The sequence below is a fragment of the Dermacentor albipictus genome, chromosome 7, assembly GCF_038994185.2.
Source record: "Dermacentor albipictus isolate Rhodes 1998 colony chromosome 7, USDA_Dalb.pri_finalv2, whole genome shotgun sequence".
NCBI classification, from domain to species: domain Eukaryota; kingdom Metazoa; phylum Arthropoda; class Arachnida; order Ixodida; family Ixodidae; genus Dermacentor; species Dermacentor albipictus.
The window spans coordinates 43,835,011-43,849,376 of NC_091827.1; the positions used below are offsets into that span (position 1 = coordinate 43,835,011).

At 41.5% G+C, this 14,366-nt stretch overlaps 1 protein-coding gene across 3 annotated transcripts; it reads right to left on the reverse strand.

Annotated features, from left to right (window-relative positions):
- Positions 1–2,835: 2,835 nt before the first annotated feature.
- On the reverse strand, positions 2,836–12,992 carry LOC139047808 (uncharacterized). 3 transcript variants are annotated; one of them, XM_070521940.1, is made up of 10 exons: positions 12,893–12,992; positions 10,460–10,648; positions 9,933–10,100; positions 9,510–9,593; positions 8,578–8,724; positions 8,312–8,392; positions 6,529–6,734; positions 5,143–5,302; positions 4,274–4,396; positions 2,836–3,139 (listed from the first exon to the last, which is right to left on the reverse strand). In XM_070521940.1, exons 1-10 carry the CDS (start codon positions 12,915–12,917, stop codon positions 3,126–3,128), a joined length of 1,197 nt encoding a protein of 398 aa, XP_070378041.1. In that variant the 5' UTR covers positions 12,918–12,992; the 3' UTR covers positions 2,836–3,125. The 3 variants fall into 3 exon arrangements, with proteins under 3 accessions (XP_070378041.1, XP_070378042.1, XP_070378043.1); XM_070521941.1 differs by lacking the exon at positions 4,274–4,396; XM_070521942.1 differs by lacking the exons at positions 2,836–3,139; positions 4,274–4,396; positions 5,143–5,302 and adding an exon at positions 5,533–6,444.
- Positions 12,993–14,366: the final 1,374 nt, after the last annotated feature.

Sequence of the window (14,366 nt, forward strand, 5' to 3'; positions counted from 1 at the left end):
CTGAAGCTTCGCATACCCTGCTTTTTTTTTTTTTTTTGCGGGGGGCTATTTCTTTTTATCGTGCGGGTTCTTTCCGGCAATATTTTTGGAAGTGTGCATCGGCAGAATTTCACTGGTGGCATTAACCCTTTCGTGTTTACATTGATGTTGTGGCAGTTAACAACACAATAATTTCCAGTCATCCGAAGAGGCGCCGTCGGAAACAAGAGACGTTTCGCGCGCAGCGCGAGCCAAGCGCGGGCGCGACCTTGACGGGAAGCGGCGAAAACGTACACCTGTGGGAGGGGAAATCATTCCGCCGGGAGAGAAGCGAGCACCATGCGAGCGCTGGCCTTTAGGATGAAACATGGCCTGCGAAAAAGGCGCGAAGGCGAGCGTTTCGCGCGTTTATTGCGAGTGCAGAGGCGCCATTTTCAGTTGTCACTACGGCTGCGCAAGGTGGTCAAGACTGTTGTTTCTTTCTCCTGAGCTCCTGGCCGGGTTGGCCCCGCAGTAAAGGTAAGATGAAGCATGCCTGGACTTTATACTATACCATATGTTGTCGGTGTGGTCTACCGGCCACATATGGGCAGTAGTTCGCGTGAGCGCCTTTCTTTTAGTCGCATATATGCAAGGAGGTGCTGCTGTACGCGATTGCTTGCATATGTCGCTAGGAGCTGCTACTCACTATTAAAATACGGTGTAGTGCGCGTAAAGTATGCAGAAAGCACGCAAGAGCTGCAGCTACCTGTACCTCAATAACTCTTAGTGTTTAATGCCCTCTTTTTCTTCTCATCTTTAAATACTTTAATCTCCCTGCAAAAAAAAAAAATGTATTACGGTCTATTGAAGGTGTCTCTTATAATGTGCACACCACTGAATTTTTGTTTGAGTTTGGAATCGTGAGAGTTGATTATTGCTACGAGTACCAGCTCTTCTCGGCTGTTAAATCTGAAATACGCAGATGCAGTACGTACATATGTAATTTAGCTGCCTTGCAACCTAATTCAGCCCGTTGTCTAACTTGACATACAGAGAATGGGTGTGCACGTTGTCCTCGAACTAATTATTGATTCCACATTCTTCGTTGCTGTCTTCCAAGTGTACTAAATAAGTGGAAATTGACAATTGAAGTACCTTATGAAAAACGGCGTTATTTAAAATGTTTTTAGTTTCATAATTACGGAAGATCTAGTTTTCATGTTATGTAAATGTTTTAGTCATTCTTTGTTGTGAAAGACCACATACGTATATGAACGAGAATAAAGTGGATGGAAGACGGTGCCGTGGTAGCTCCATTGGTAGAGCATCACACGCATAATGTGAAGACGTGGGATCGTTCCCCACCTGCGGCAAGTTGTTTTTTCATCCACTTTCGATTCCATTAATTTATAATTTTTTTTATTTCAGTTAGTCAGTACAAGTAATTTCACCCATGTTGTCTTTGGTGTCTGTTAGTTTCTTAAATGATATTATTAATAAAAACAGCTTTTTCTTGTCATACCCAACCACAGATGCACATTTCTTATGTACCATATGTGGTTAAATAAAATCAAACTCAAAGTGACTCACGCTACGAGGGACAATGTAACGGAGAGGTCCGAATTAATTACAGCCACTTGGGGTTCTTTAACATGCACTGACATTACAATACATGAGCCTTTTGCCTCCATTGAAATGTGACTGGCACAGCAGGAATCGAACCCGCATTTTCTGGGTCAGCAGCCGAGCGCCAATACCACTGAACCACTGCTGCGGGCTAGAATACCTGTGACTTTAAAATTCCTTTTCTAGTGTATTGGCTGGAGTAGTGCCTTCATAGACTGCAGTTGATCATTTGATATTGTAACATTATTTGTGCACAATTTTGTGCTTAAATTCATTGTTTTCACAGTTTTCTTCTCCATTGAATGACTGATTGCTGATATTTATGTCACTTTTCAGATTCTGAGTGACAAAAGGGTGTGAAATAGAAGGCATCAAGGCATCAGTGGGCATTTTGTCTTCACTGAGTACTTCAATGAGTGAAGGGCAGCCAGTCCACTGCAGTCTTTCTTTCTCGCAAGTCATGGCTGCATGCTTCTGAACGGCCTTTTTTGTGTGTATCGATCTTAATAGATTTGCTGTTGACATGTCTCCTTTCTTGTAGTCCTCTCACTATATTTCTATTATTTTGTAATCGATTCCATTGCAGTATTTTTGTCAGTCTTATGCGGCTACTTCCATTGCAGTTTGTGTTACCACTAAAGAAAGCTGAACTAGCTGGTAAATGTTCACACTTTTGCATACAGCACAACATGCATAAATGCACACCCAGACAACGCAAAGACATCCTGAGGTTGTCCGCAGGATGTGGAATCGCGGATATTTGAACATCCTCAGGCCATCCTAAAATGTCCTCAACTGATCCTACTTGGATCCATTTGTCCGTCCAAAGAACATACTGTGAACATTCTTTGGACATAATGCCAGGATCATCTCTGGACCATTCCAGTACCTTTCCAGGATGTGCCTATGCACATTTAAATAAGCCGTGAATGTGATTACATACTGGTGCTGTACAACGGAATTACATGTGTAAATGTCACTGCCGACCCAAATCTATTTCTTTCCCCAAATCGCATACTGTGAACATTCTTTTGACATTCTGCCAGGACCATCTCCGGACCACTAAGGCATGTTTCCAAGACGTGCTCACGTCCACTTCTAAAGAATCCATGAATGTGATTATATGGTGGTGTTGTACCATGGAATCATTCGTGTAAATATCACTGCTGATCTACTCTTCAAATATCTCATGTACACATCACAACGCAATGCGTAACATACTTCTTTTTGCAAAAAGAAAGGCTCGCAAAAGCTTAAATATAAAATTTATTATAAAAAACATGAATACATAAGGCATCACTCTTAATGCGCGAAAAAATTGTCTTCCTGCTACAGCAATGCAAAAATGAGTAATAAACTGTAACTGACTAAAAATGACTAGAAAATGAGGAATTAAAATACAATCTTTAAATATTAAAGAACGGAAAAGTAAAAATGAGTATTATAATGACGAAATTATCATTAAAACAGCAAAATGTGGAAAAAAAGTCCTCCGTGCTGTGGTTGAAACATGCTGCACTTCAGTGAGGCCTGCGTTGTCACTCCAGCAGCTCTAGAAAAGACACACAATGAATCACAGATTCAGCGTCTCTGACTTACTTTTACAAGAGAAACAAGGGAAGCAAGTGAAAAGACATGCCAGTAACTTAACTTGGCAATTCAAGGTGTACTCTTCAATTAAAAGGGAGATTTCAGAAATTAACTCTCAATGAGGAGGAAGTAAAGGCATATACCTTCGTGAGAGAAGGTAAGGCGTGGAGATACAAAACACAAGAGAACCAGACAACACAAGTGCCGTTTGAGTTTTCTGGTTCTCTTCTTGTGTGTTCATGTCTATGCCTTACCTTCTGTCACAACGAACCCCTACCAAACTAACTAGTTCAACTTTCTGTAGTTCTAAGCATATACCATACTTATTCGATTATAAGGTGAGGGTGCAGTTGGGGCACCCAAGAAAAAAAACTAGTATAAACAATAATATAAGGTGACATACAGTAGCCGACGAATTATTGAGACCCATCGGCATTCGCTAGAAATACCAAAAAGCCCAGCGCCTCATCTTACTCCTGAGGTGTCGGCGGTGAAAGTTAGCAGAATAAACTGAATGGCCAGTTGGGATTATATGCGGATGTTGCCTTATGGTGTAGTATCCTAGCAGTGTGGTGCGTGCTGCCACAGAAGCCACATTTGAAGGAGAAATTCACGTAAACCCACACTTCATCTTCATTATTAAATTTTATTTTCAAATACTAAGTATGGAATGTACGCACAGAATACCATACTGGCTCACCTGCCAAAGCTTATTAGTTGCTACACCTCTCGCTGATGTCTAAAATTAGGATCACCAGAGATGTGGCACCGCTACCGCCATATTGAATAAGTCACTTAATCTATCAGCGTCGCATATAAGGTAAGGGGTAACTTCTAGACAGGATTTCAGAAAAAATGCCCTGCCTTCTCCTCGAATAAATACGGCAAGTGGACACTTCATGCATACAGAAGAGTACCAGCATAAAAAAACCTGTAGCCTGGATGCTTATCCCACTAAATAATGTTAAACTGCCCAACATAATCATGTTTCAGATTGTATTTTTAAGCACTTATCAGATCAGCTGCAGGAAAACCTTTGAATTATATTTAATAGTTAAATGTTATTAGGTGGAAACCTATCAGAAGAAATACTCACCTGTGACTTTTTCAGACTGTTTGTTATTCTTTCTAAGCTTCTCCCCAGCGTGTCTGAGCCACGTTTTTACAACGTCCTCAACTTCACTTCTTTTTACAGTTTCAAATGTGCACTTAACACTTTCTGCAACAATAAGGAGATGCTCTGTAGTTATCTTGACAGTCAGTCATGGCATAAAAGAGAGCAGGGTCGTAACAGAAAGGGTAACAAAAGATGAGTGGCTTGCAGTTTAGTTTACACAATTTAATGCTGTATATTAGCTGTCAATAAAAAATATTCCAGAATATACATTTAATTCAGTTATGTTACTTATCTGGCCATGATGGGAGGCAAAGGTTTATGAGCAGGCCAGTGATGAAATATTTTATATAGCAAGAGCAAATAGTGTCGGCTTAATAGTGGAGAAAGATTCAAACTTCACAACTTGCATGTTTCAGACATGTGGCTAGAAACCACACATGGCCTTTGAAGGTGTTGTGTGCACCCAGTGTAGCCCTCCTGATTATATTATCAGCCAACAGGTAGCACTTGTTCAATTTATATTACGCATGATGCACCTATGTGGTTCTTCACAGAAAGTGGCTCAATCGTACACATGCTCTCTTTAATGTGAGCTTATTTGGTATTCAGGCAATGTGCACACGCAGTTCTTGTCGAGACAAAATTAAAAAATGATTATAAGTCAATAGCAGAAGTACTCCTTAAAGGTGTAAGGCGTTGAAGGGCCTTAGAAAACTATCCTGGTGCACCACAGCAACCTGCTGATAGCTACATTATGTGTGTAGTTTAACGCTAGAAGTCCATTTCCCTGCAGGGTGAAGGGGAAGAAACTTGCCAAAAGCAGAAACAGGATACTGAAGTGTACTTACTATATATCAAGTCGCAGGTTGTCAACGACAAGAACTTCTTCTTTCCTTTTTGTCTGAGCCAACTATATTGAACAGCCACTTCCTGGGTCATCAGGGCTTCAAGAATGCGACGCGTAGACAAACTAACATTTCTTCCTCCTAAGGCAGCGAGTTCCCGTACCTGGAATTTACAAGGTTTTATACCATTACAGGAATACCAACATTTCAAAGAACACTAAGCAATTTTTTATAGCAGGTGAATTTTCAAGCCACCCACTGAGAGAAAGCGAGTTTCAGGCTGCAGTGCACGGTTCAATAAAACATGATTGCAGATTTTAAAGCATAAAGAATTCTAAACAAGATTTACATCTTATACCAAACATGCTACAAGTTTCTAGCATGGCACTATGTTTTCATCAGTGTTTTATACCTCAGAGGTCAGCGCTTAGTATCTCACAAAAAAGTTCAATGCAATTCCAAATGACAGGCAAAGTAGTAGTCTTGTTTTATTTCATTTATGCACTTAAGCACTACAATGGCACTGCCAAAACCTTTAACATCATTGCTATACCCTTTTCAGTCTGACTGTCCACACCCATGGACAACTTTCATCCTTCTCATAAATAAACCGGAAGTGATAGGCTAATATATTTGGTGTAATGGAAAACCGAGTGCAGGTGGCAGCATATGTCAAGCGTGTAATCCTTTTGTAGCAACCAGCTTTTCAGACGATTGAAACTTTGTACATTATGTACTGCTGTACCATCAATGACAAAAATTATGAATGTGCAGTACATTTTAAATGCCACTAGATATGTAGTCATGCAAATACATAGTGGCATGTAGAAGCTTTCTAGTGGTAATGCCACTAGAAAACTGTAGAAATGGGCTCATTGTCCACGCACACGAGTTGCTGATATGAGTAATTGCTCACACCATCTGTTCAAGGAAACAACCATTTTCAGGTTTGCAAAAGACCAGTTGACATAAATACTGACTTTGAAAGGTACTGTGTTATGTTGGATCTGAGGAATATACAAGTACACTGTTCACAAAATTAGTCCCTTAAGATATGGCTATTATACATTACATTTTGTTTTTTAAGTGCAAAAAGCCAGGTACATTTCACGCTTGTATATTTTCAATATTTATTCCCCGTGATGTTATGTAATATGTAACCCCCTATGTAATGCCTGTAAAAGGGCCTTTGGGTACATGAAGAAAAAAAAAAAACGTTTTTCTACCTGGAATTAAGAACTGCAGCGCACATAAAACCTTCTACATATACAAGCAAGGATACTTGCTTATTTCATACATAGAAACCTGGAAAAGTTTACCGTGAGATATGTCAGTCAACCTCACGCTTATCAAATTCGTGTATAACAATATTCCACTAAAAACACTTACCAACTTTGACTTCATTGCATCACTTTCTGAGAGGCCTTGATCAAACAGTTCGAACTCCGTGATGTCACAAAATGGTTTTTCTAACAAATCTGCTTCAGGCTGCAGTTGTTGGTCACAAAGCTTTGCTTTTATTACGTCTAGTTGGCTTCCCAGGTGCTCGACTCTCAAGATTACCGTTTGTAGAAGCCTGATGACCTGCTTAATGCCTGAAATTCACGAAGAAAATGTGTGAGGACACTCTGGCTGATCAGTTAATATTCGTGCAGTTGTCAGGTTTCGTTTGGTTTGTTTAGTGTGATGCAGTCCTTCATTGATAAACAAATAACTAGCTTGTAGCCAACTGTCAAAATCAGTTGACTGGTGTGGAACTTCAGCACAGTATAGTCACCCATCCTTCATTCTTGCCAAGCCCACAAGAGTGGTTGTTTTGCTATTAAAAGAGCATCAATAAAAAAATAGAATTTAATAAGCTTCTTTAGTGCCCCTTTGCTATATTGAGTTCATTGGTTGGGCTCTGGGAACCCAAAAACATTGCTCTGCCAAGCATTCTGTCCACTTTTAGTCAAAACCCGCACAGTGGTGGCACTACAGCTATAAGCTATGCGAAAAACAGTGTCAAAAGGTAGCACAGGCAAGTTTTTTTCATAGGAAAATCCGATTAAATTTGCCAAACCATTTTCCTTACTGAAATGCAGCAAATATTTCAATCAGGAATTGCCGTGCTACCAATTATAATGGCAGCATATGTAAAAAGAGGTGGTACTGTATTGTTAAAGTCGCAGTGCCAATCATGTTTCGTGTTAACATCATGAAAAATGAGGAAAGGCTCTGATGTTGCATCGGTGTCACACGGCCACTTTTTATTATGACTTGAGCCCGATCCTGATAGAAATTCTCAACCACAATTGACTCCCTCCTGCAATATTGCAGGAAGGAGCCAATCACAACCAAGAAATTCGGTAATGATGGAAAGTGTGCTGTGCAACACTACCATTACTGCACAAAATGCAGTCCAAAACATTTCTGGTTATTGAACAGCTCCTTTGCCCAAAGTAAACCAAAAGGGAGCAAACTTCCTGCTTGGGCATCTGGTCTACATTGCGACTTTATCGCACCAAACAAAATATGTTGACGTTCATACACTAGTCAATAAGCAGCAGTCAACAAGTTAATGGAGTACACAAATGTTGCTCTAGGCCATAGTAACATTAATCCGAGCCCCAAAGAGCAACTAGCTCCCTTAAGAGGAAGCTTAGCTCGAAGGCTCCTATCTAAATACCTGGGAAAGGAGAAATCGATTTTCTCGGAAACCACTGCACCATATTTGATGAGGTTTGTTACATCAAAAAGAAAAAGGATCTAGTGACTGTTGCGAATTTTTATTTGTCGTCAATTTGTTAAATAAAAATTGGCAAAAAACGCAAATTCTCAGAAATGAAACTATGATGTTTTTTGTAACTCAGAAATAAAAAATGATATCACAGTTCTGTTTATTAAACCTAATAGTCCATCTAAAGTGGACAAAATTTCTAAGCAACAAATTCATATATTTACACATGGAAAGCAATGATGAACATCTAGAAAAATAATCTATTGATGTAGCTCAAGTTTCCTTAAAGGTTGTGCAGGGCCTTCCTAGAGCATCTAGACCATGGTTTGCATCACTGTCTTGCTTACAATTTGCTCCGTTCACTCTGAATGCATGACTCTAGACAACTTGGAAGATTACTCAATCCTCTAACACATGAAACCTCTGGCTTAATATGAATTCTTAAATGCTTACCATCATCTGAAATAGGTGCAACAGACTGACTTGAATGCCACTTCTCATTGTTGCACTGTGTATTTCCCATTTGGCTTGCTCCTTCGCACGAAAAAAAAAAAGAAAAATACATAATCATGTTCACCAGCAGGCCTTTAAGGTGTGTTACTGCTGAGTAGTGCTTGTGAAAGGAAGCCAGGTGTGTTACAAGACAACGTTTTACACATTTTGGCTACAACTTCAAGAGGTTCTGTAAGAAAGAAAACAGACAATGCTAGATTACATACTTTTCATCAAAGAGTGAGCTGTGAACGATCTTTTAATGCCTGATGATTCTTGCATTGCATCTTGTTCACCTCCAGACTCAGCCTCACCCTCAGATTCTGAAGTCTCGCTAGCACACATTTGTGCACATTGCACTGCGCCTTGATCACCTAAAAAAAGGAGAGGAAACAAACCGACTCATGTAAATGACTGACAAGCATCAAATAATGTAGCAAGCAAATCATAAGGAAAATCAGTAAAGATAACTTATTCGACCATCATCAAGAAAGTACACAAAGTACAAGAGCTTGTGTCTAAGACTAAAAAAAATGTAATTGGGGTTTTGCATGCCACATCTGTGACGTGGTTTTGGAGCACACCGTAGCGAGTGATTCGAAGTTAATGTTGACAACATGGTGCTCTTATGATGCACCAGAAAGCCACCGAAGCCAGGGTGAAACCTGTGACCTCGTGCTGAGCAGCACAATGCTACAGCCACTGAGCTACCATGACGGGTTGTCTCTAACACCGACTGATAGGTTTTAGTGTTCTAAAGAAACTGGAAGTGCCAAAGCAAAGGGCTCTTGTAAACCAAAAAAAAGTCAGTGTCCAGAAATAAGACACTGGTTGACAATCCTCAGTCAATCTTGTCTCAATTTTACTTTGTACATCAAAATGCACGGCCGTTAAAATGCCATTAGAAACTGCTTTATGTTCCACTTTTGCAACAGCTTCAGGTACAAGCCATAGTGGAAACATGCCCTGTCAATTATTTATATGCTCCATCCTATGCTGACTGTTTTTCTATAACATGCTATGCTACCAGTAGATTTGTAAAGATTATTGTGCCATTGCCAGACATCATCTTGGAGCAGTTCCTTCTCAATATTCAATTTTTTGCAATGACAGCATTCTTAACATGCATTCCTTATATTATCAAAAGGCACAGACTTACTGCAAACATTGGGATCATTAGCCCTAGATGTTGATGCATGTGATGACTGCTTGTGAATACGTCTCCCATCCCTCTTCTGTGCTTCTAAAATTGAAAAAACGACATTGAAAGGATTCGAGAAACAAGCTACAATTCCTTAGTGTACCAACCACATGCAATGTGATTTCAAAGCTCAGATGTCGCCAGTTTCTAGTGAAAGCAGAGAGCTTCATTTTACAGAGCTGTATAAAAATTTACAATGTAGAGGTGAATTTGCAAAATGGCAGGTCACTGCCCACCTGCCAGGGAAACCCACATGTGTTTTCTTTGAAGGTGCAGGCCTACTTAGCATATTAATGGGAAAAATTATGTGGCATAGAAAAATTAATACGAGGAATATAGTGAACAAAGCTTGCTAGTGTGAAAAACAAATAGTAAACATACTTTTCATCATAGAGGGCGGTGGAAGTGGTAGTCGCTGCACACTTTCCGGACTTGAGCTAAGGGCTCTTCGTTGCTTTTTTCTTTTGCCCCGTCCCAGGTCCACTTCACTCCCCAAGTCTGACCCATCTTCAGCTTGCTTGAGCTTTTGTCGCGCTGCATCATATGTTCCTACGGAAAGTGAAAAATAATAATGAGCATAAATTCAAGCATTGCCCCAATTCTTCAACTGAATGTAATTTTAGATAAGTTTTCTAATAATGTTACGAGATCTAGAGTTACCATGCAACCTTAAACAAATTGTTGCGCCAGTGCATATATGAGCTTTCATTTCTGAATGAAAAAGTGATTGTCACCTAGTAAGCATGTAAAATCTACAGTTGTGCCACCAAAGAAGATCTTTCTAAAGTTACTTTTTAGTTCAGAGATGTGTGCACACACTGCAATTTCAAGTACATTGCCAAAATGAACATGATTACTATGTTATGAGACATGCTACAAAAGAATTAGAAGAGAAATATAAAACTTACTGAATGTGTCTATGGGCACACATGGCACGACTTGCCAGTTGGAGGATGGAGAGGCTCCACATTTGGCTAAATACGAAACATTCTTGGAATCCTGTGGCCACAAGCAGACATCGCCATGCAGCCACTTGGTATGTACAAGAGCCACAGAGTTGCCTTCCTCTGGAAACTTGACGACTGCATATTGATCACCTTAAAGAAAAACAATATACGTATTGTACAATTCTACATACAGGAGTTTCTTCATCATTTACATCTTCAGATGCACAAGAGGAAATACAACCAGCTTCTTTTTGAATGGAACTCGCATGCATTTTTCCGAGACCCATGTCAGAGGCCAACACCGCAGCAAGGAAGGCTTGGACACAATCAATATTCCCAGTGCTGATGAGGGACAGGGTGTCAAATATACGTCATCTTTCTTCAGGAACTTCCTTCCAATTATGTATGGCATACCTTGTGCATTATGGGCAAAGTTCTCCACCACAACTACACTTCCATCAAGGAGCTTGCAGCAGTTATTCCTCCTACTAGTGTCTAAGACAATTCCTTCCGGAAACGTCACTTTTTTGAACTGTGGCCCTTGGCAAAGAGGCACAAGAGGCCCATCTTGATGTTGTACAGTGAGCAGAGGGGAACTGCTTACAGTCATTTTTTTTCTGCACTGAAGCTTCTTTGTTTCAGCAATTCTGTTTGACAGTTGCTCCAGTGGGTGCTGCGGCTTTCTCAGAAGCTTCTTGATGGTGCCCATGTGGCTCTCAAATGGAAATGCACTCCATGAGTCCAGTGGCCCCAAATGTCTTACATCATCTGCAAGGTGGCATAGCCCATGTACATTATGGGATACACGGTGCTGCCCATATATTTCTGCAAAGCCTCTCACAAATAACTTCAAAAGCTCCTCAGCATAGTCAAGCTCGGCAGCTACTGCGCTTTGTGATGCAAGTATGGTTATTGCTACATGAAGACACAGAAAGTTTTCATACATCCCTTGTGGCACTACAGAAAACAACACCAGTGGCCCACTATAGAACAAAAAAAACCTGAATTCTGTTGCTTTCCAGCGATCTATGTCATGTAGACCTCTTGGACGTCGATTGAAGTCGGATGGTACAAAAAGAGAAAGCTCTGTTTGCTTGGCTGAAATGCGATTTTGTGCAGAAGCCCCTTGTCTAATCTGCTTGGGACCTCGAAACCACAACAGAAGCAGTTTTCGCATGACTCCTAGACACACAAGATGCATATAATCCAGTGGCACGTCTTTGACCAAGTCAAGTGGCAACTCCTCAAGAACTGTATTGCCAACATGGTGTTGCTCTTGAAATTGGCCTCGAAATGTGGTGTTAGTGCGCAGATTCCCACTTTTTGCCGGAAAGCACACTCTCCCTTCACTGTAGAGGCCTTTCACAGTGCATTTTGTACAGCTGTAGTACCCTGTGTGGTTTCTTACACTCAGGATAAATGCTCGTGCAGGTGCATCGCAGATGATGGCATTTATTCTGATAGGTATAACCTGTGCACCAAAACAGATGCCAGAGCTAATGATTTCATTAAGTTCATCAACAAACTGACGGAGAAACTCATTTGCATCATCTGGTTTTTTTTCGCCAAAGAAGACACCCACAACAAAAGGGTCATGAGATTCGATTTTCTTTACATGACAAAGTATTGTCCAAAATTGTTTTCTCGAGCTCTTTGCCAGAGGGAGCCCATCAACGTGAAAATTGAGAGCAAGCTCCAATGGTACATCCTTTGCTATATCTAGCAGTTCACGAAGAGGTTGCATGATACCAAAGTGGCAGTACCGCCCTCCAGCTATGTTGACTATGTTTAATGACTTTCTGGGCGTTTCTAGCAGCGTTCTTGCTGATCGTGGAAGACAAGAAAAACATTCATGACCACGCAAGATTCTCAAAAGGGCAGTAACTGAGCTGTGGGAACAGCCGTACTAAATGGCCCATGCTTGTAATTGGTCGCTTAACGGCGCCACATCGTCTACCTCAGGTTGCTCTTTTTGATGCACATTCGTTTGCTTCATTTGCTCCTGTAGGCACTCAGAATCCGAACTACTGCTGCAGAACACGGCGTCGTGCTCGATGCTGGGCCGCTCACGTTGGTCGGATTCCGATGCAACATCGCTGAACAATGAGCTCCCACTAGCAGCGTCAAGTTGATTGCGCCAAGTGCTCTCTCCAGAGCCAGATGGGTGCACATTATTCTGCTCGCTATTAGTTCCAGTTTGCGATGGATTTAGGATCATAAAGAATTCATCTATTCTTCGGTTCCTCAAGCGGCGAAACCATCGGTCACTCGCCGACATGGTGCACAAGGGTACAGTACTTGGCGCTAAGCGTGAACAAGTAGTCGTCTCTAGAATACCGCAACAAACTACTACACTTAAGGTTTTTATTTCACTAACAAATAAAATGCACTCACCTCCTTTTTCCGATTCCGAGGGCATGCCTCCGAGGAATAAAATACCACAACGGAGGTCGCTGCAAACTCTGCTGCGGTAAATACAGAAAACGCGCGAAACGCTGACGGCTGACTGGCCTTCGGCTTGGACGTGACTTGGATGGATGGATGGATGGATGGCGGCTATACCCTTTGTAACGGGCGGCGGCTGGCGCCACCTAGCCTTTTGCTCCCCCCTCCTATTTTATTATTATTCTTTTTTTTTCCCAACCTAGTTTTTACTCCCCTCCCCCCCCCCCCAAGATAACTATCTAAAACAGTAGAGGAAACATTTTGTCCCCGATTTATGTTATTATCTATCCCTTGACTTCCTCCACCAATCCTCTAGCCTCCCCTTCGTTACTGCCACTCTTTTCTCATCTATTTGCCCTCGTTCCCCGGGAAAACCTAATGCCCCTTCCATATCTGCCTCTGTTCCCTCTGCCTGGGTCGGGCGAAGGGCTGTGCATCTCAGCACTATATGTTCAATGGTCTCCATTTCTGCTCCGCAAGCTGCGCACCGAAGGTCCACGTCTTCAAATTTATCCCTGTATGTTTTCGTCCTCAAAACCCCCGTCCTAGCCTCGAATAATAGTGAGCTGCCCCGCGAGTTATCAAATAAGAGCTCTCTCTTAATCTCCTGTTTTTGTGCCCTATACATTGATAGCGATGGCTTTCCGAGCATTCTTTCTTCCCACATTTTTCTTTCCGTCTCCTTCACCTCCTTTCCCACACTAGAACCACTTTGGATCCCCTCCCTCGGCTGTAGGTATCTATTCCTCAGCTTCCTCGTTCGGAGTGTCCACTTTGTGTTCAAACTTTTCATGTACAGATATTTGTACACTTTTCCTGCCCACCTTTTTTCCTCCAGTGCTGAGAGTCTCTGTTCAAATTTTATTTTACTTATTGCCTCTCTACCTTCAAATGACGTCCATCCCATGTCCCCCTGCACTCCCTCATTTGGGGTGTTCCCGTGTGCTCCTAAGGCCAACCTGCCTACACTTCTCTGTCTCGTTTCCATGCATGCCTGAACTTCCGATTTCATGCACAGTACTGAATTTCCGAATGTGAGGCCAGGTACCATAACCCCTTTCCATACGCCCCTAACCACCTCGTACCTATTATAGTTCCAAAGTGCCTTGTGTTTCATTACAGCCGAGTTCCTTTTCACTTTTTCAATCATGATTTTTTCCTGTTCTTCCAAGTACTTTTTGCCCTCGTTTAGCCATATGCCCAAATACTTGTATTTTTGAACATGATCAATCTTAGTGCTTTGTATTTCCAATGGCTCCCCCCTTTCTGCATTGTATACTATTACCCCTGACTTCTCTCTACTGAATTGGAGTCCCAATTTTTCTCCCTCCTCTCCACATATGCTCATTAGTTCCTGTAGTCCTTCTCGGGTGTCAGCAAGCAGTACTATATCATCTGCATACATCAGTCCGGCTAGTACTTG

Bases quoted from the DNA above. Each gene is read 5' to 3' on its own strand.
- LOC139047808 (XM_070521940.1), bottom strand. From the start codon at position 12,917: ATGCCCTCGGAATCGGAAAAAGGAG. The intron at 8,725-9,509 runs GTAAGTCTGTGC...TCCTTTTTTTAG, and splicing joins TAATGATCCCAATGTTTGCA to GTGATCAAGGCGCAGTGCAA. The intron at 4,397-5,142 runs GTAAGTACACTT...TTATTGTTGCAG, and splicing joins AACCTGCGACTTGATATATA to AAAGTGTTAAGTGCACATTT.